Source organism: Giraffa tippelskirchi, chromosome 4 (genome assembly GCF_054371585.1).
Source record: "Giraffa tippelskirchi isolate mGirTip1 chromosome 4, T2T-mGirTip1v1.2.pri, whole genome shotgun sequence".
NCBI lineage: Eukaryota > Metazoa > Chordata > Mammalia > Artiodactyla > Giraffidae > Giraffa > Giraffa tippelskirchi.
Window position 1 is genome coordinate 195,808,896 of NC_137278.1, and position 20,827 is coordinate 195,829,722.

The window sequence follows — 20,827 nt, forward strand, 5'->3', positions numbered from 1 at the left end:
CCATCCAACCATCTCATCTTCTGTCATCCCCTTCTCCTCCGGCCTTCAATCTTTCCCAATATCAGGGTCTTTTAAATGAGTCAGTTCTTCACATCAGGTAGCCAAAGTATTGGAGTTTCAGCTTCAGCATCAATCCTTCCAATGAATATTCAGGACTGATTTCCTTTAGGATGGACTGGTTGGATCTCCTTGCTGTCCAAGGGACTCTCAAGGGTCTTCTCCAACACCACAGTTCAAAAGCATCAATTCTTTGGCACTCAGCTTTCTTCACCATCCAGCTCTCACATCCATACATGACTACTGGAAAAACCACAGCCTTGACTAGACAGACCTTTGTTGGCAAAGTAATGTGTCTGCTTTTATATATGCTGTCCAGGTTGTTCATAACTTTTCTTCCAAGGAGTAAGCATCTTTTAATTTTATGGCTGCAATCACCATCTGCAGTGATTTTGGAGCCCCCAAAAATAAAGTCTGCCACTGTTTCCACTGTTTCCCCATCTATTTGCCAGGAAGTGATGGGACCGGATGCCATGATCTTAGTTTTCTGAATGTTGAGCTTTAAGCCAACTTTTCCACTCTCCTCTTTCACTTTCATCAAGAAGCTCTTTAACAAATAGTAAAACAAATTAATAAATCTTATAAAATGTTGATGCTATTTTTGTCTTAAATATTCTATTATCTCAAAAATATGCAATAGTTTTTGTATTTTCCCACATAATTATCATTTAGAGCAGTCTTTATAGCTTTGAGGAGACCCAAGTTTTCACATGTTACCACTTTCCTTTAGCTTGAATAACTTACTATAACATTTTTTGTGTAGTTATGGTCTGGTGGTCTCAAATTCTATCATCTCTTTTAAATGAAAACATTTTAACTTTTAATAATTTTTAAAAATATTTTCACTCATGACTGAGTTCTAGTTTAGAAAATTCCACCACACTACCTTAAAGATATTTTTACGTTGGCCTATGGCTAGCATTGCCTCTAATAAATAGCCAGTAATACTTATTTTTGTCCCTGTTTACATAACATGTCAATATTTCATGACACTTCTAGGTATTTGTTTGTTTGTTTATCACTGGTTTTCCACAATTATATTACCAAGTGTCAGACGTAGTTTTCCTTATTTTTATCTTTCAGAGTTTGTTTAGCTTTTTGGCTTTGTTTATAGCCTTCATTAAATTTGGAAAAAATTCCATCCATTATTTACTAGTAGTTTTCTACTCATCCCTTATTCTGAGTTGCCAAACACATATTTTTACATGGTTTACTCTTGTCCTAAGTGCCACAGAGTTTCCATTCATGGTTTGTTTTCTGCCTTTTTTTCTCTCTGCTTAGTTTGGATAGTCTCTATTGATATGTGCTTAATTTCCCCACCCCCTTTTTTTGTTCTGCCCTATCTAATCTCTTTTTATGTTAATCGAGACAATTTTTTATTACATACATGATTTTTCAGTTTTAGAAGTTCCATTTGTCTATTTTTTCTACTTTTTTTTCTCTGCTTTATTTTTTTGCTACATAAAGCTTATTTATATTAGTGTCTTAAAATATTGGTTAAGTTAAGTCGCTTCAGTCGTGTCCGACTCTGTGCGACCCCATAGACGGCAGCCCACCAGGCTCCCCGGTCCCTGGGATTTTCCAAGCAAGGACACTGGAGTGGGTTGCCATTTCCTTCTCCAATGCATGAAAGTGAAAAGTGAAAATGAAGTCACTCAGTCGTGTCCGACTCTTAGCGACCCCATGGACTGTAGCCTACCAGGCTCCTCCGTCCATGGGATTTTCCAGGCAAGAGTACTGGAGTGGGGTGCCATTGCCTTCTCCCCTGAGTTCTCATAGATACTTTATTTTTTGATTGCCTGCTCAGCTATGTTACACATTCCTTAAATACCACTTCTGCTCTCTTATAAGAAAGCAATCCTTTCTTCCCTTAATGAAAATAATTATTCTATTATGACTATATGTTTATTTTTGTACTAAAAATACCAATATTGAATTCTAGAAGCTTGCTTCCTGGAAGAGCACATAAAAACTGTATCAGAGAAACCTGAACGTTATGAAGCTAAAAGCCAAATTAAAAAAAGTTAAGCCAAGACTCAGAAATGTTCCTTACACAGGAAGTACAAACTTTGCAGGTAGCAAAAAATATATATACTTAAAAAAAAAAAAAAACAGCAACAACAACAACAAAAAATGGAGCTTGCTCTGGCAGAAAAAAAGGAGCTTTGGCTCCTCTGAGATCACCTGGATACTCTGGGTATTGATGAAATGAACCGAAGAGGTTGGTTTTGGGCAAAGAAATCTAAACTCACTGAAGAATATTCAGCCATGAACACTGATCATAAAATTAAATTCTGACAAATCAGGACAAAGAGAAAGAAGTCAGGGATAAAGGCAGGAATCTGGGAGGCACAGAACCATATAAATTCCCAGGACAGGAACGAGAGAAGATTTTGCAAGGTTTTTCTCAAAAGTCTTTGGGCAGCCTAAAACCTGATTACGAAGTGACTTGTAATCCAGAAAATCAGGGACCAGAGGAGGATTTAATGGAGGAGGTGGCGAAATAAAAGAATAATCTAGCCACTGTAGAAGATGAATTACTTACAGCAAAGTCGAGCAGACACAACCCAAACCTTACCCAAAACACTGACCTACCTAGCATCCATTCCTCATACAGCCAATACTTTTCACCTTAAACTCTCGTAATCTCATAGTCAGGATTTATAAGAATAATCCATGTCTTTATACTCTGAAATAAAATATACAAAAAATACTGTATAGCACAGGAAACTCTACTCAATACTCTGTAATGACCTATTTGGGAAAAGAATCTAAAAAAAGGGTAGACATATGTACATGTATAACTGATTCACTTTGCTGTAGAGCAGAACAAAACATTGTTAAGTCAACTATACTTCAATAAAAATTAATTTTAAAATGAAATAAAACATACAAAAAATAGAAAAATTATTTGTGCTAAGAATGCTATGAAAGTCAACGTGAATCTTGCCTCTAATCAAATAAAAGGCCACGAGAAAAACACAAGTCTTCAGCCAAGATTAACAACAGCAACACTGGTTTTCATCCAATATATAAACAATAATTTTGTGAATTATCTAATGAATAATTTCATCTAGGACTCAGAGAGTGGTGCTTTCAAGAGCTATGCCTTTCAGAGAATTTCATAATCCTCAAATGAAGAAACCTTAAAAGTGACAATCTCATTATAGTCAATGCTCAGTGATTAGCCAGGCAGATCAAAACCATCCCTTCTGTGATAACCCAATCCAAAACTGCCAACAGCTCCTTTAGCCCTCTGGTATATTCTTACAACAGGTACTAAATTACCTTTCCTAATCCTAGCCCTATGAATGGTAAAGACCTTTAAGCCAAAGTCTGTCATCATTTTCTTTTTCTCTTCCCACCAACTAGACAGCAGTGGCATTAGAAATAGAAAGAGATGGCACCAGGAACAGGATGGAATGAGAATACAAAGATATTAAATAGGAGAGCAGTGAAGCAGGAGTGCTTTAGCTCTTGAGGAACAATATAATGCTGTAACTTTTCATAAAATAAGACATGCTTATAAAATTTAACAACAAAATATGCATTCCAGGAATATTTTTTACATTATTCAAAATGGTTTCCCACCTACTAGCATAGCTAATTAAGGACTATACTAAAACTACATTATATCAGAAATGAAATTCTCCTGGAAGCACACAATTGACCAAAACTATATTTTTAAAAAATCTTGCTGATATGTTGTTTATTCTAGAATATAGGCAGAAGATGCTGTTTCTTTTTTTTCGGTACTTGGCCATTAGATATTTTTATTTTAACTAATGAAATTCTAATAAGAAACTGTTTGAATTTCATTTCTGACTTCAATGCTGATACTTTAAAAAAATGTAGGTTTTATGTCATACCTATCCTTGATCTGTCTGGCAGCCTTGGAGCAAACCAGGGAGAAGAGAAAGAAGGCAGTGAGTGCTTTTCATGCAAGTTTCAATGGCAGTGAAATGCAAGAAAAGTTAGGATAAAATCCCCGGAACAGATTAGTTCATTTTCACCAAAACGAATTTCCTATAATTTGTACAGTTCATGTCAGCTTGCATAATGTGATGTTAGAACTATAGAAAATCTGGTCCCCATATAAATATGTATCACCTTAAAATAAGGAGGGAAATGTAACACTTCAAAGTAATTTCAGATGACCGTAAATTTTTTTCTTACCTTAAGATTATCAACACACACCTCCACTTTCATTCAGTCTGATACTCTTCAGCTAGAACACTCAGTCTCCTTCATGGGGCATACATTTCTACGCATTCTGATGGTTTTCTCATGTATTTCAAATCTGCTCTCCAATTTTTCCTCAGAGATCTCTTTCACCACTTCATAATGGTTGTTCCAAGTTTTCTCTATTTGCCTCCACATGGGCAAGGACTTTGTATTAGAACTGCAGCCTAGTTTTATATGTTAGCAGGCAAGCTTAAAATATTAGCAGTCAGTTAAATAATTTCTGGAATCTGTTTTTAGTGATTGCTCTTTTAAAATTTTGCTATGAGTTACATTTTTCTTTTTTAGAAAGCCTTGTAATTTTTTGATTGGATGTTGGGCATTGCTTAGAAGTCCTTTAACAGAAAGAATTCTAGCAATAAATAATCAGAATACAGTCAGGTAGCAGGGAATTGTACTTGATGAATCAAACAATGTTTTTCATTGAATTACATTGCATTCTCTTCAAAATATGTCCCTTTGGTGACAAAGTGATAAATTTTTATTTTGGTTTCTCTACTTTAACTTCAAAACTTCTTGTTATCCCACTTTTGCTTGCCACATACCCAAATTACACTCCACTTCTACAGCAGTTGTTTTCCTTTATCCATTTTCTTTGCCATCCATCCATATGTTTTAAAATTGTGTTTGCTTGTCTGAAGTGGGAGAAATGGGAAAGGATGGAACAGTTAGGTGGCACATAGGAGGAGCAGAGTGGAATGAAATATGCTAGTTACTAGTTTAACAACTATTTTCCCCAAATACTTGTGTATTTTATACAGATTGAGGCTTTTGAAGCTCAGAACTCTACAAATTAGGCCTTACTTGATTTCTGCTTCCTTCTTACTCCCTTCTCCCTCTCTTTGGGCAGCATGCCACCTTCTTTCAAAATTATAAAGCATTTATGAAAGAAACTGAAGATATAGATAAATGAAGAAGTATCTTGTGTTCATGGACTGGATGAATCAATATTGTAACGTGAACTACAGGTTTTATGCAATCCCCCTCAAAAGTCCAATGGCATTCATTACAGATATAGAAAGTACAATCCTAAAATACAATCTAAAATATGTATATTATTTACTTTAAATCTATTCATGATTTTTTTGTTTTCTTACCATTATTGACTTTTAGTTTCATTCCATTGTGGTCAGAAAAGATACCTGATTCAAATTTTCTTGAATTTGTTAAGACTTGTTTTCAACCTAACATGTCATTTATACTGGAAAATATTCCATGTGTGCTTGAGAAAAATGCATATTGATTTTCTATTTGAATGATCTATTAATTATAGAGAGTGGGATATTAAAGTTTGCTACTGTTAATGTATTGCTTCTACTTCTCCCTTAAGAGCTGTCCATGCTGTCTTGTATATAAATGCTATAATGTTGGGTACATCTATATCTGTAGTTGTTATATCTTCCAGTTGAACTGTTTCTTGTGACAGTTTTTGACTTAAAGTCTCTTTTGCCTGACTTAGATCTCTTTTAGTTATTATTTGCATGGCATCTCTTTCTCCACCTGTTCACTTTCAGCCTATGTGAGTCATGAAATCTAAAGTGAGTCTCTTATACACAGAATGTAGTTGGATCTTGTTTTTAATCCATTCAGATAATCTATATCTTTTGATTTGAAAGTGTAGTACATTCACATTTATACTCATACTGAAAGATAAGCACTTACTTTGCCATTTTATTAATTATTTTCTCTCTGTTTTATAATTTCTTGCTCCTGCTTTCTTCTGTGTTGCATTTGTGGCTTGATGATTTCTTATAGTAGTATGCTTTGATTCATTTCTCTTTTGGTGTGTGTATGTACTATACTTTTTATTGTAGTTACCATGGAACTTGTATAAAACATTTCATAACTATGACAGTATATAGCAGAAGTTAAGTACTGTTATGAAAGCAACTTAATTTCAATAGCATGCAGAAACTGCATTTTACTCCTCCCCTACATTTTAAGTAATTGATGTCAGATTTTACTTCTTTCTATATTGTGTTTCCAACAGCAGCTTTCTGTAGTTATAGTTACTTTTATGATTGTCTTTTGATTTATATTTACATGAAAGTGTAAGTGAAGTAGCTCAGTCGTGGCTGACTCTTTGTGACCCCATGGATTATAGCCTGCCACGCTCCTCCATCCCTGGGATTTTCCAGGCAAGAGTACTGGAGTGGGTTGCCATTGCCTTCTAATGTTAAAGGCAAGTTATGTACCACTATTACAGTATTACAATATTCTGTATTTCTCTTTAGCTTTACCAGTAAGATTTACACTTTCATATATGAAGATACTTTTGTATCCTATCTTGTTTATTAATTTAAACTTGAAGAACTCCTTTTAGCACTTGGGTAATGTAGTGATGATGAAATCCCTCAGATTTTGCTTGTCATTTTATATATATATATGACATATAATTATATTTATATGACATGTATATATATGCTTCCCTGGTGGCACAAATGGTAAAAAAATCTTCCTACAGTGAAGGATACCCAGGTTTGGTCCCTGGGTTGGGAAGATCCCCTGAAGAAGGGATTGTCTACCCACTCTAGTATTCTTGCCTAGATAATTCTATGGACAGAAGAACCTAGTGGACTATATATAGTTCATGGGGTCACAAAGAGTTGGACATGACTGAACAACTAACACACACACAAGTGTATGTATAATATGTATACATTACACAGTATATACACACACATGTATTATATAACATATATAATATTCATATATTATTGTTGTTTTGGTGGTGGTGGAGGTGGTTGGGATTAAACCTGCGTCTCCTGCATTGGCAGGCTGATTCTTTAACTCTGAGCAACCTGGGAAGCGCTTTTCTGTGTATATACACACATATGTATATACACATATATATATCTAATACCTCCATTTTTAGAGGACAGTTTAGCCATATAAAGTTTTGATGATTGGGTTGACAAGGTTTTCTTTTTCCTGTGGTACTTTTGATGTATCATCCTGCTCTCTTAGCCTAAAAGGTTTCTAGTTTTAAAGGGTTTTTCTTGGTGACAAGTCACTTTTTTTTTTCTGTTTTCAAAATTTTCTCTTTGTCTTTAAATTTTGGTAATTTAACCATAACATGTCTTGGTGTGGACCTCTTTGGGTTCCACCTATCTGGAAACTCATGGGCTTCATGAATCAAGACATCCATTTCCCTCCAGAGATTTGGGAATTTCTCAGTTATTATTCCTTTGAATAAGCTTTCTGCTCCTTTCTTTCTTTTTTCCTACTGGGATTCTCAAATATATATATCTTGCTTGTGGTATCCCATATGTGCTATGTATTCTGTTCACTGTTTTTTCTTTTTGTTTTTCTAACTTGATAATTTCAAATGAAATGTCTTTAAGCTTATTGATTCTTTGATTTCCATGATAGAGTTTGCTTGACATTTTCATTTGGATTTGTAACTCAATTATTAAATCCTTGAGCTCCAGAATTTGTTTGGTTTCTTTTTTTATGTTTTCTAGTTCTTTATGAAGCTTCTCATTTTATTCATGTATATTTTTCCTGATTGTATTTACTTGTCTCTCTGTATTCTCTTGTAGGTCACTGAGCTTCAAAACAATGAATTTGAATTTTGTATCAAGCAGTTCATACATCTCTGTTTCTTTAGGATTAGCTTTGGAGCTTTATTAGTTTCCTTTGGTGGTGTCATGTTTGCTAGATTCTTCATGATCTGCGTAGGCTTGCACTGGTGGCTGTGCATTTGAAGGAGCAGACACTTCTTCCAGACTTTACAGACTGGTTTCCACAAGTAAAGATTTACTGCCTTGTCCTTGAACTGATAGGACTGCCTCTGGAATCATGGACTAGCAAAGCTGGAGTCAGGTTATGTGGCTGCTCCTGGAGCTGCTTTGGCATCTATGGTCAGTGGGTATGTAGCAAAGGCATGGATGGGTGTGGTTTTCTCTGGGTTCCTGCATGGTCAGGATTGCCTCCCTACTGTGGTAGAATGGGTTTGGACCTAAGTCAAAGGGCTGCTTCTTAATCCATACTCAGGTCTGCAGTCGGCCATCCTATTACCAGAGTTGCCAACAGGTTGTGCCTCCTTCTGGATTTCTGGGTAGACAGGACTGCCCAGGACCATGGTGGTGGAGGGTTGGAGCAACATCATGGAGCTGATTCTGGGTCCACAGTTCTGTCTGAAGTTGGCAGCCATGTTGCTGGGGACACCCTGTTTCTGTGGGAGAATGAGAGCAGCGGAATCTCCTTTTCTGTCATCTTGATGTCAAATATGAATACAGAAATGTGAAATAATAGAATTAAAATCAGTAAAATATCAGATTTTCTGTGATTCCTGTCTCAGAAGAAAAACCTGTAATAGGAACTGTTTGGCAAACTCACAGTCCCATAAACTTCCAATAGAACTCACTCTCTCCCAAGTTCATTGACAAATCCTGGGGTTTCAAGAGAGATGGTTAGGACCACACCCCCTCTTCTATGACTCTTTGAGCTTTTTTAACTCATGTTCTTTCCCACTGAAGTCACCTAAGAAATTCTTGGAATATTTGCCATTAAAAATTATCAGAAAAATATAAAAACCATAAATGTTGATTATTTATAATGTCTATATTTCTTCTCTCAGACAACCCCTCTACAGGTTGCCATGCACTCATGGATCCTGCTTCATGATTTTCCTTACCTAATTCACTTGAGGACTAGCTCCTGGGAGAGAAAACTATTGAAAATAATAGCCTCACAAGTCTCAGGAATATTTCCTAAATTCGTCTGGAGGACAGATCTCTACTCTGTCATAGTCCATGTCTCTCTGGGGTGGTTCTGTTCTTCATATGTCTGCATCCACATTTGAGTGCCAACACATTATGCAATTTCCTTGGGCTCTGTAGTCCTGGGCTCTTAAATGTGAAATTCACTTCTCCAATCAATGATAAATTACCTGTTCCTGGTATTCAGCCATTTCTGATGATAGGTCTTGGACTCTGTGGTTTCCAGGCCTGTAGATAAGGAATTCATATTTCTAACCATTCTCAGAGTATACATTGTTGGGATACAGTCATCCCAAACTGACCCTGCAAATTCTTCTGAACTTCTCTTCAGAATCCTGTTCATGAAAAGGCAACTCTGAAACCAACGATCAAATTCTCTCTCCATGCCCCATTCCTGGAAAAGAAAAGCACTCACATCATTGCCTGTGATGTGTTGTTTCCATTTGTCAAGTCAGGATCAAGAACATTCACTGGGTTTGCTTATCTGTTTCTCTTAGGGTTTATGCGTCTAGCCGAAGGAGATGGACCCTGCTCAGGGAGAGTAGAAGTTCATTCTGGAGAAGACTGGACCCCAGTGTCTGATGGAAACTTTACATTCCCCACTGCACAGGTCATCTGTGCAGAACTGGGATGCGGCAAGGTTGTGTCTGTCCTGGGACAACTGCCCTTCAGAGAGTCAGGTGGCCAGGTCTGGGCTGAAGAGTTCAGGTGTAAAGGGGAGGAGCCTGAGCTCTGGTGGTGCCCCAGAGTGCCCTGTCCAGGGGGCACTTGTCAACACAGTGGGGCTGTTCAGGTTATCTGTTCAGGTGAGATGTAGATCAGGTTTATAACCTCTCTCCTTACCGTGTTCAGGTGAGAAAATCAGAGTGTGCTGAAACCCTGTTTTCTTCTACCAATGTCCGACAGAAGTCCGACTCATGAAAAACAGCTCCTCTCAGTGTGAGGGGCAGGTGGAAATGAGCATTTCTGGACGATGGAGAGCTCTCTGTGCCTCCCACTGGAGTCTGGCCAACGCCAATGTTGTCTGTCGTCAGCTCGGCTGTGGAGTCGCCATCTCCACCCGCAGAGGACCACATTTTATGGAAGGAGGTGATCAGATCTCAACAGTCCGATTTCACTGCTCAGGGGCTGAGTCCTTCCTGTGGAGTTGTCCTGTGACTGCCCTGGGTGGTCCTGACTGTTCCCATGGAAACACTGCCTCTGTGATCTGCTCAGGTAAGAGAGGGTGAAGGGTTACTGGTACTCAGGATGCTCCTGGAGTGAAATGTCCTGAAGAGCACAGAGTGACAGGAAACTGGCATCAAAAGTCAGATATTTCAGGGTGAAATGTGGTTCTTCTCATTGTTCATTCATTTTGCAAGTCAGGGCAAGAAGTGGTAAGGGGCAATAATGTAATTTTAAGCAACACTATTATTTAAATATAATCATAGAAAGCAGTGTATAAGCAGTAATTGTAGGCTTCAGTCATGTACCCAGATCAGCAAAGAGAACATTCCCAGCACCACAGTCGCTGTTGCCTCCCCATAACTGTGTCTCCCTCCTCTCCAGTTAAGACTGCTTACCTACCTTCTACTACCATAGAGTGTTTTGCCACTGTTTGAACTGTATATAAAATTATGCAGTGTGCTTTCTTTTGTGTATAACTTTGCATCAGCATTATATTTGAGATTCACTCATGAGGTTGCTTGTAGAAGCATTTTATTCATTTTTATTACTGTAAAGTATGTCTTTGAAAGATCACACGACCATGAATTGGTCCATTCCACAATAGATGGTAGAGATCTGAGTTGTTTCCTGTTCTTGACTATTACAAATATGATGCTACATCTTACCATGACAATGACTTCGGGTGCAAACATGTTATTTATCTTGTGTGTTTAACCTTTGGTCTTTCATTCTCATTTTCTTAATGGTATGGTGTTCTTGGATGAGCCAAGCTCTTAATCTTAAGAAACTGCAATTTACCAACTTCTTCCTTTACTTTTAATGCTTCTTAGATCTTTTCAAATGAACTTCGTCTACTTCAAGACCATAAAAACATTCTCGAAGAGTATCTCATATAAGTTTAATTATTTTTCTCTTGCGTAGAATTGTGCATCCCTTCTGCAATTGATATCTGTGTAAGATAAGATCAAGTTTCATATGGTATCAAATTGACTCAGAATCTATTTCTGAAAAGACTCTTTTCCCCACTGCAGTGCCACCTTTGTCATAAGAAGAAGAGCATATGTGTGAGTCTTTACTAAGACTCTTCATTCTCTTCCGTTGTATCATTTGTCTATCTTTGCACCAATACTGCATTTATTAATTATTGTAACTTTATAGTAAGTCTGGATAATTTTAATGTAAAGAGTTACTTTATATTATTAACCTATCTACCTTTGTTGCTTTTTTCATCAACTGTGTTGGTCATTCTTGTTCTTTTGTATATTATTTCAATTTTGGAATCAGCTTTTTGTTTTTTAAAAAAATTGTGTATTTGTTTTTGACTGTGTTGGACATTAGTTGCAGCATATAAATCTTCATTATGTCTTGAGGGATCTTCTGTTATGACACATGGACAGCCTAGTTGTGAAGCTCCAGCTGAGATGCTCTATGGCATACGGGATCTTAGTTCTCACACCAAGGATCGAATCTGAGTTCTCTGCATTGCATGGCTGATTCTCAATCAATGGACCAGGAGAGGCATCACTCAGCTTGTCATTTTTCACCAAAAATAAAAAGTCGGGTTTTTTTGAGATTAGAGTTAATCTACACAGAAACTTGAGGTGATTGACTGACAATGTTGAGTCTTCTAATTCATTGACACTATATATATATATATCTATATCCCTCCATTCAGTTAGGTTTCCAATTTCTCTCCAAGGTTTTGCCCATCTTCTGCTAGGTTTCTCTCCCAGGCATTTTATGTTTTTGGTGTTATAAGTACTTCTTTTAGTGGAAGTATCCTAGGAATGATTTATCTCTGACTTGCTTTTACTTTTCCCTTTTTTTATTTTGATGTAATTTGAGACTTACAGAAAAGATGTAAGAATAATAAAAGAATCCAGAAGACCTTTAGCTGCATTTCCCAATGTTAGTATTCTGCTTTAATCTCTCCCCTCAATTGACATCTCTCTCTATCTCTGTTTCTGTCTTTTGTTCTGTCCCCCTCCCACCACATTTCTCCATGAATATGTAAAATCTTTCTGAATTAGGTTGCAGACATGATGTCTCTTTACCTCTAAAATGCTTCAAGGGATTTCCTTATGTAACCACACTTCAGTCAAGTCATCAGACCACTTCAGCTCCAGATGACATCTAAATGCAACCACATGAAAGACTCTAAGACAGAACTGCCAAGTGGGATCTTTCCGAAATTACTTACCCAGGAAGTCTTAAGCAAAATGAAGTATATATTTTTCCTTAAGTGGCTAAGTTTTATGGGAAAATTTATTATACAGCAATATAACCAGGATACGCCTCCTGGTGACTCAGTGGTAAAGAACCCTCTTGCCAACTCAGGAAACACGAGTTCCGCCCCTGGGTCTTGAAGACTCCCTGGAGATAGAAATGGAAACCTACTCCAACATTCTTGCCTGGGAAATCCCATGGACAGAGGAGCTTGGTAGGCTATAGTCCATATGATCCCGAAAAGTATCAGACATGATTGAGTGACTAAACAACAACAATAGCAACCAGGGCACTTATTATATGACCTGCATCTCTAAATAGAAGACTATTTGTCCTCTCATCTTCTGTTTACTGTTTCTACTCTATGCTGAGCTAATGTGCTGAAATGGTCATCCTTTATATCTTAACATCAGCTGTTAAGTTTTTCAGCACTAGAATTTGTCTCTTTTTTTTTGTCAATTTCTTTTGTCAATTAATTCCATGAGGCCTTCAATCATGGCTATTTAAATTCTCCATCACATAACTCTAGAAACTGAACAACTTGGGAAATTGTTTCTAATGTCTTTTTCCTCCTGCTTTTCTATGAGATTTCTTTTATATGTGTATTGCTTTTAATAACAAACATTGTAGATGAAAAAGTGGTAGAATCCCTTTGGGAAAGATTTTATTTTGCTTTTCCTGTTTATGGATAGATTTAGAGACAAAAGAGCTCATTTAACTCATTCTTAGTGCAATGGTTGGCTGAAAACAATTGTGGCACTGGCAGAAGCAGATCTCTCCCTAGAGAAGGTGAACCCTAAATTGATAACCTTACTGTTACATTTCAACAGTACATGAACCGTAAACTTCCAGATGTTGAAGCTGGTTTTAGAAAAGGCAGAGGAACCAGAGATCGAATTGCCAACATCTGCTGGATCATCAAAAAAGAAAGAGAGATCCAGAAAAACATCTATTCCTGGTTGACTGACTATGTCAAAGCTTTTGACTGTGTGGATCACCACAAACTGTGGAAAATTCTTAAAGGGATGGGAATACCAGTCCACCTGACCTGCCTCTTGAGAAATCTGTATGCAGGTCAGGAAGCAACAGTTAAAACTGGACATGGAACAACAGACTGGTTCCAAATAGGGAAAGGAGTACGTCAACGGTGTATATTGTCACCCTGCTTACTTCACTTATATGCAGAGTACATCATGCGAAATGCCAGGCTGGATGAAGCACAAGCTGGAATCAAGATTTCCAGAAGAAATATCAATAATCTCAGATATGCAGATGGCAGCACCCTTATGGTAATAAGTGAAGAAGAACTAAAGAGCCTTTTGATGAAAGTGAAAGAAGAGAGTGAAAAAGTTGGCTTAAAATTCAACATTCAGAAAATTAAGACCATGGCATCTGGTCCCATCACTTCATGGCAAATAGATGGGGAAACAGTGGAAACAGTGACAGACTTAATTTGGGGGCGGGGGGGCTCCAAAATCACTGCAGATGGTGACTGCAGCCATGAAATTAAAAGATACTTGCTCCTTGGAAGAAAAGCTTTGACCAAACTAGACAGCATATTAAAAAGCAGAGACATTACTTTGCCAACAAAGGTCTGTCTAGTCAAGGCTGTGGTTTTGCCAGTAGTCATGTACGGATGTAACAGCTGGACTATAAATAAAGCTGAGAGCTGAAGAATTGATGCTTTTGAACTGTGGTGTTGGAGAAGACTGTTAAGAGTCGCTTGGATTGCTATGAGATCCAACCAGTCCATCCTAAAGGAAATCAGTCCTGAATATTCATTGTAAGGACTGATGTTGAAGCTGAAACTCCAATACCTTGGCCAGCTGATGTGACGAACTGACTCATTGTAAAAGACCCTGATGCTGGGAAAGATCGAAGGCGGCAGAAAAAGGGGACAACGGAGGATAATATGGTTTGATGGCATCACTGACTCGGAGGACATGAGTCTGAATAAATTCCGGGAGTTGGTGATGGACGGGGAGGCCTGGCATGCATTCAGTCTATGGGGTCGCAAAGAGTTGGACACCACTGAGTGACTGAAATGAACTGAATTGAACTGTTACATTAGCATTGTTTATCTCAGACTTATCACTAGGTCATTATTTAGCTTAATTCAATTTCCTGTTTTTCTACCCACCAACCCTCTAAACATTGCTGTTTCTACAGGAAACGAGACCCAGGTCCGGCCCCAGTGCAATGACTCCGTGTCTGAACCAGCAGGCTCTGCAGCCCCAGAGGAGAACGCCGCCTACTGCTCAGGTGAGGTCCCACAGGACAGAAGACCCTTTAAATCCCCTGTCACCTCCCCATTGTCCCATTTCTCTCTCCTCAGACAGCAGACAGCTCCGCCTGGTGGACGGGGGCGGTCCCTGCGCCGGGAGAGTGGAGATCCTTGACCAGGGCTCCTGGGGCACCATCTGTGATGACGGCTGGGACCTGGACGATGCCCGTGTGGTGTGCAGGCAGCTGGGCTGCGGAGAAGCCCTCAATGCCACGGAATCTGCTCACTTCGGGGCAGGATCTGGGCCCATCTGGCTGGACGACCTGAACTGCACAGGAAATGAGTCTCACGTGTGGAGATGCCCTTCCCTGGGCTGGGGGCGGCATGACTGCAGACACAAGCAGGACGCGGGGGTCATCTGCTCAGGTCTGCGCTGCACACTGACCACAGGCTGGGGTAGGGGTGGAGCCCTAGAGACCTGGAGTCTTAGTCCTGAGGGAGATATACTGAAAGGACCAGAGAAAGAGGCTTCCTCGCATGGAGCCTGTCTTTCCAGCAGATATGAAGACTAGGTGTTTTTACTTCCTCCTGCAGCAGCTGACATTCTAGTCCTTCCTTCTCAGCAAAGTTTCCTGGCAGAGCCGTTTCATAGAATGTCCAGTTGAAAGTCGGATTCACCTTGCCTTACATACGGGACGAAAATCTTAAGTCCATGGTACTAGTTTCTGTTTGCTTCTGTGACAAATTACCACATAGTGGTTTAAAACAACATATATTTATTGCCTTAGAGTTCTGTAGGTTCAAAGTTCAACAGGATCTCCCTGGGCTTGAATCAAGGTTTCAGCAGGGCCACATCACTTCTGAGGCTTTGGTGAAGAATCCCATTTTTCATATCCAGTTTCTTTTCAAACCGTCTGCACTCCTTGGCTCATAGACCCCCTTCATCCATCATCAGACCAGCAATGCTGTAGTCTCTAACCGTTATCCAGAGTCACACCTCCCTCTAGCCAGAGCAAAGAAAATGTTTCTGTAGGTTTGGCCAAAATATTCCTTCTTTTTTTCCTGTAAGATAGTCTAGTAACAGTTAGTTGTCTTTCACTTCATTGGAAACAATTTTGTTAGATTGTTTTGTGGCAGCTATCATATCAGCATGCATCCCTTCTTAAAAAAAATCAAAATTGGTGAATTTTTGTGTAGCCATTTTAATATTGAAAATGGAAGAAAAAAGCAACAGTTTTGGCATAGTATGTTTATTATTTCAAGAAAGGATAGAAATGCAACTGAAATGCAAAACAAATTTGTAGAGTGTATGGAAGTATGGTGACTGATCAAACTCATCAAAAGTGTTTTATGACGTTTTGTGTTGGAGATTTCTCACTGGACAGTACTGCACAGTAGGATAGACCAGTTGAAGTTGATAGCAATCAAACTGAGATATTACTTGAAGACAATCAATGTTAAATGATGCAGGAGATAGCCAATGTACTCAAAATATCCAATCAAGCATCGATAGTCATTTGTACCAGATTGGTTATATTAATTGCTTTGATGTTTGGGTTTCACATAGGTGAAAAAAAAACCATCATGACAGTATTTCTACATGAGATTTTCTACTTAAACATAATGAAAACATTTTGCTTTTAAAACAAATTGTGATGGGTGATGAAAAGTGGATACTGCACAATAATGTGAAATGAAAGGGATTGTGGGGCAAGTGAAATGAACCACCACCAACCACATCAAAGGCCAGTCTTCCTCCAAAGAAGGTGATGTTGTGTGTGTGATGGCATTTAAAGGTAGTCCCCTATTAAGGGAGTACCTTCCAGAAAACCAAATGATAATTCCAACAAGTACTGCTCCCCATTAGACCAACTGAAAGCAGCACTTAATGAAAACCATTCAGAATTGATTCAGAGAAAATGCATAACTTTACATCAGGATAATGCAAGACCACATATTTCTTTGTAGGCCAGGCAAATACTGCCACAGTTTGGCTAGTTCTGATTCATCAGCTGTATTTACCACGCACTGAAGTTTCAGCTTTCCAATTATTTAGATCTTTACAAAATTCTCTTAGTGGAAAAAAGTTTAAATTCCCTGAAAGACTATAAAACACACTTGGAATAGTTCTTTGCTTAGAAAGATAAAAGTTTCGGGAAGAGGGAAATATGAAATTGGCTGAAAATGACAGAAGGTAGTATAACAAAATGATGAATATGCTGTTCAATCAAGCTCTTGGTGAACATGAAGAATATCTTTTATTTTTACTTTAAAACCAAAGGAAATTTCTGGCTAACCCAATAAGAATGTGATTAGACTCGGTTCACATATTTAATGCACAATAGTCCAACTTAATCTCACCATCTTATGATTCTTACCTTAATCACATCTGTGAAATCTCTTTTGCCAGGTAAGGAAATATATTCTTGGTTTCAGGGATTTGCATGAGACATTTGCAGGTTCATTATTCTGCCACCTCCCCAATATCATATCACATCCCTTTCACACTTTCTTATAGGTTTGGTCAGGAAGCAGAATTCAGCACCCCCATCCCACCCCCCCCATCCCCCCGCACAGGTGCCCAGGTTGCTCTTCCTCTCTGTTCCCATTCACTACATCATGGTGGTAGGAAGGTTTAAAAAGATAGGCACAAATGGAAAGTCAGGTAAAAGGGAGACAGCTTTGGTCTTATCACCTAATGGGTGTCTCCTCAGCTGGTTCAGGGATGAATGGCCACTATTTCTGGGAGAGAGGAAAACCCAGAGCACTGAGTGAAGTAATCACCAGTCCTGTTTCCTCCCTTTTGATCCTAGAGTTCCTGGCCCTCAGAATGGTGAGCGAGGACCAGCAGTGTGCTGGCTGGCTGGAAGTGTTCTACAACGGAACCTGGGGCAGTGTCTGCCGAAGCCCCATGGAAGACATTACCGTGTCCGTCATCTGCAGTCAGCTTGGCTGTGGGGACACTGGAACCCTCAACTCTTCTGCTGCTCTTAGAGAAGGCTCTAGACCCCGGTGGGTAGATGGAATCCGGTGTCGGAACACTGATACCTCTCTCTGGCAATGTCCTTCTGACCCTTGGAATTACAGTTCATGCTCTTCAAAGGAGGAAGCCTACATCTCATGTGCAGGTGACTTACTGTTTGTTTCTGTGTCTGTCTTAAACTCATAGAATGTTAATAGTGAGATCTTATATTTTCATATTTAAGTCATGAATTTAACATAGGTCCACAAAATGAAGTTAAGACCAGTTCAGTGCACTAACTCAATTGTATCCGACTCTTTGTGATCCCATGGAATGAATGCACGCCAGGCCTCCCTGTCCATCACCAACTCCCAGGGTCTACTCAAGCTCATGTCCATTGCATCAGTGAAGCCATCCAACCATCTCATCCTCAGTCGTCCCCTCCTTATCCCACCTTGAATCTTTCCTAGCATCAGGGTCTTTTCCAATGAGTCAGTTCTTCACATCAGCTGGCCAAAGTATTGGAGTTTCAGCTTCCGCATCAATTCTTACAATGAATATTCAGGACTGATTTCCTTTAGGATGGACTGGTTGGATCTCCTTGCAGTCCAAAGGACTTTCAAGAGTCTTCTCCAACACCACAGTTCAAAAGCATCAATTCTTCAGTGCTCAGCTTTCTTTATAGCCCAACTCTCACATCCATACATGACTACTGGAAAAACCATAGCCTTGAATAGATGGACCTTTGTTGGTAAAGTAATGTCTCTGCTTTTTAATATGCTGTCTAGTTCGGTCATAGCTTTTCTTCCAAGAAGCAAGCATCTTTTAATTTCATGGCTACAGTCACCATCTACAGTGATTTTGGAGCCCTGAAAAATAAAGTCTGTCACTGTTTCCATAGTTTCCCCATCTATTTGTCATGAAGTGATGGGACCAGATGCCATGAGCTTAGTTTTCTGAATGTCGAGCTTAAAGCCAACTTTTTCACTCTCCTCTTTCACTTTCATCAAGAGGCTCTTTAGTTCTTCACTTTCTGCCATAAGGGTGGTGTCATCTGCATATCTGAGGTTATTGGTATTTCCCTGGTGATCTTGATTGCAGCTTGTGCTTCTTCCAGCACAATGTTTCTCTTGATGTACTCTGCATATAACTTAAATAAACAGGGTGACAATATACAGCCTTGACGTACTCCTTTCCCTATTTAGAACCAGTCTGTTGTGCCATATCCAGTGGTAACTGCTGCTTCTTGACCTGCATACAGATTTCTCAAGAGGCAGGTCAGGTGGTCTGGCACTCCCATCCCTTTAAGAATTTTCCACAGTTTGTTGTGATGCACAAAGTCAAAGGCTTTGGCATAATCAAAAAGCAGAAGTAGATGTTTTTCTGGAACTCTCTTGCTTTTTCAATGATCCAGCAGATGTTGGCAATTTATCTCTGGTTCCTCTGCCTTTTCAAAACCCAGCTTGAACTTTTGGAAGTTCAGAGTTCACATACTGTTGAAGCCTGTCTTGAAGAATTTGAGCATTAGTGTGCTAGCTTGTGAGATGGGTGCAATTGTGTGGTGGTTTGAGCATTCTCTGGTATTGCCTTTCTTTGGGATTAGAATTAAAACTGAGCTTTTCCAGTCCTGTGGCCACTGCTGAGTTTTCTAAATTTGCTGGCATATTGAGTGCAGCACTTTCACAGCATCATCTTTTAGGATTTGAAATAACTCCACTGTAATTCCATCACCTCCACTAGCTTTGTTCCTAGTGATCCTTCCCAACGCCCACTTGACTTCACATTCCAGGATGTCTGTCTCTAGGTGAGTGATCACACCATTGTAGTTATCTGGATCATGAAGATCTGTTTTGTATAGTTCTTCTGTGTATTCTTGCCACTGCTTCTTAATATCTTCTGCTTCTGTTAGGTCCATACCATTTCTATCCTTGATTATATTCATCTTTTCATGAAATGTTCCCTCAGTGTCTCTAATTTTCTTGAAGAGATCTCTAGTCATTCCCATTCTATTGTTTTCCTCTATTTCTTTGCAGAGATCACTGAGTAAGGCTTTCTTATCTCTTCTTGGTATTCTTTGGAACTCTGCATTCAAATGGGTACATCTTTCCTTCTCTCATTTGTCTTTAGCTTGTCTTCTTCTCTCAGCTATTTGTAAGACCCCCTCAGATGACCATTTTGCCTTTTTTCCCTTCTTTTTCTTGGGGATCATCTTGATCACTGCCTCCTGTACAATGTAACAAACCTACATCATAGTTCTTCAGGCACTCTGTCTATCAGATGTGATCCCTTGAATCTGTTTGTCACTTCCATTGTATAATCATAAGTGATTTGATTTAGGTCATACCTGAATTGTCTAGTGGTTTTCCCTACAAAGACTGAGCCAGAACTCTGTCAGAGTGTCTCCTGTGGAGGTGCAGGTCAGCAGTGGCCTGCTGCAGGGGTCTGGGTGCAGCTGACCTGGGTATGGCATGAGCCCTCTCGGAGGAAGTTGTCATTAAACCCACCATAGAACCACCAGAAATTGCACAGGAGTGTGGAAACAGACTCTTGGAGGGCACAAACAAAACCTTGTGTGTACCAGGATCCAGGAGAAAGGAGCAGTGACCCCACAGGAAACTGACCCAGACATGCCCATGAGTGTCCAGGAGTCTCTGGCAGAGGCGTGGGTAGCCAGTTGCCTGCTTCAGGGTTGGAGGCACTGAGTACAGCAGTGCGTGCATGAGACCTTTTGAAGGAGGTCACCATTATCTTCATCACCTCCACCATAGTTTGGCCTCAGGTCAAGCAACATGGAGGGAACACAGCCCTGCCCATCAATAGAAAATTGGATTAAAGATTTACTGAACATGACCCCACCCATCAGAATAAGACCCAGTCTCCCCCTCAGTCAACCTCTCCCATCAGGAAGCTTCCATAAGCCTCTTATACCTATCCATCAGAGGGCAAACAGGACAAAAACCACAGTCATAGAAAACTAACTAAACTGATCACATGGACCACAGCCTTGTTTAGCTCAATGAAACTATGAGCCATGCTGTGTAGGGCCACCCAAGACGGACGGGTCATGGTGGAGAGTTCTGACAAAATGTGGTCTGCTGGAGAAGGGAACGGGAAACCACTTCAATATTTTTGCCTGGAGAACCCCATGAACAGTATGAAAAGCCAAAAAGGTGTGATACTGAAAGATGAACTCTGCAGGTTGGTAGGTGCCCAATATGCTACTGG

The 20,827-nt window shown here is 39.4% G+C and overlaps 1 protein-coding gene across 2 annotated transcripts in view; it reads left to right on the forward strand.

Annotated features, from left to right (window-relative positions):
• Nucleotides 1-20,827, forward strand: part of LOC145544787 (antigen WC1.1-like) — a 51,903-nt gene that overhangs the window by 10,681 nt on the left and 20,395 nt on the right. For both annotated transcript variants that reach the window (XM_081587991.1, XM_081587992.1), the window contains exons 3-7: nucleotides 9,521-9,829; nucleotides 9,930-10,238; nucleotides 14,586-14,678; nucleotides 14,752-15,066; nucleotides 17,454-17,768. In XM_081587991.1, the coding sequence (XP_081444117.1) occupies nucleotides 9,521-9,829; nucleotides 9,930-10,238; nucleotides 14,586-14,678; nucleotides 14,752-15,066; nucleotides 17,454-17,768 (1,341 nt within the window). The remainder of the gene's footprint in view (nucleotides 1-9,520; nucleotides 9,830-9,929; nucleotides 10,239-14,585; nucleotides 14,679-14,751; nucleotides 15,067-17,453; nucleotides 17,769-20,827) is intronic.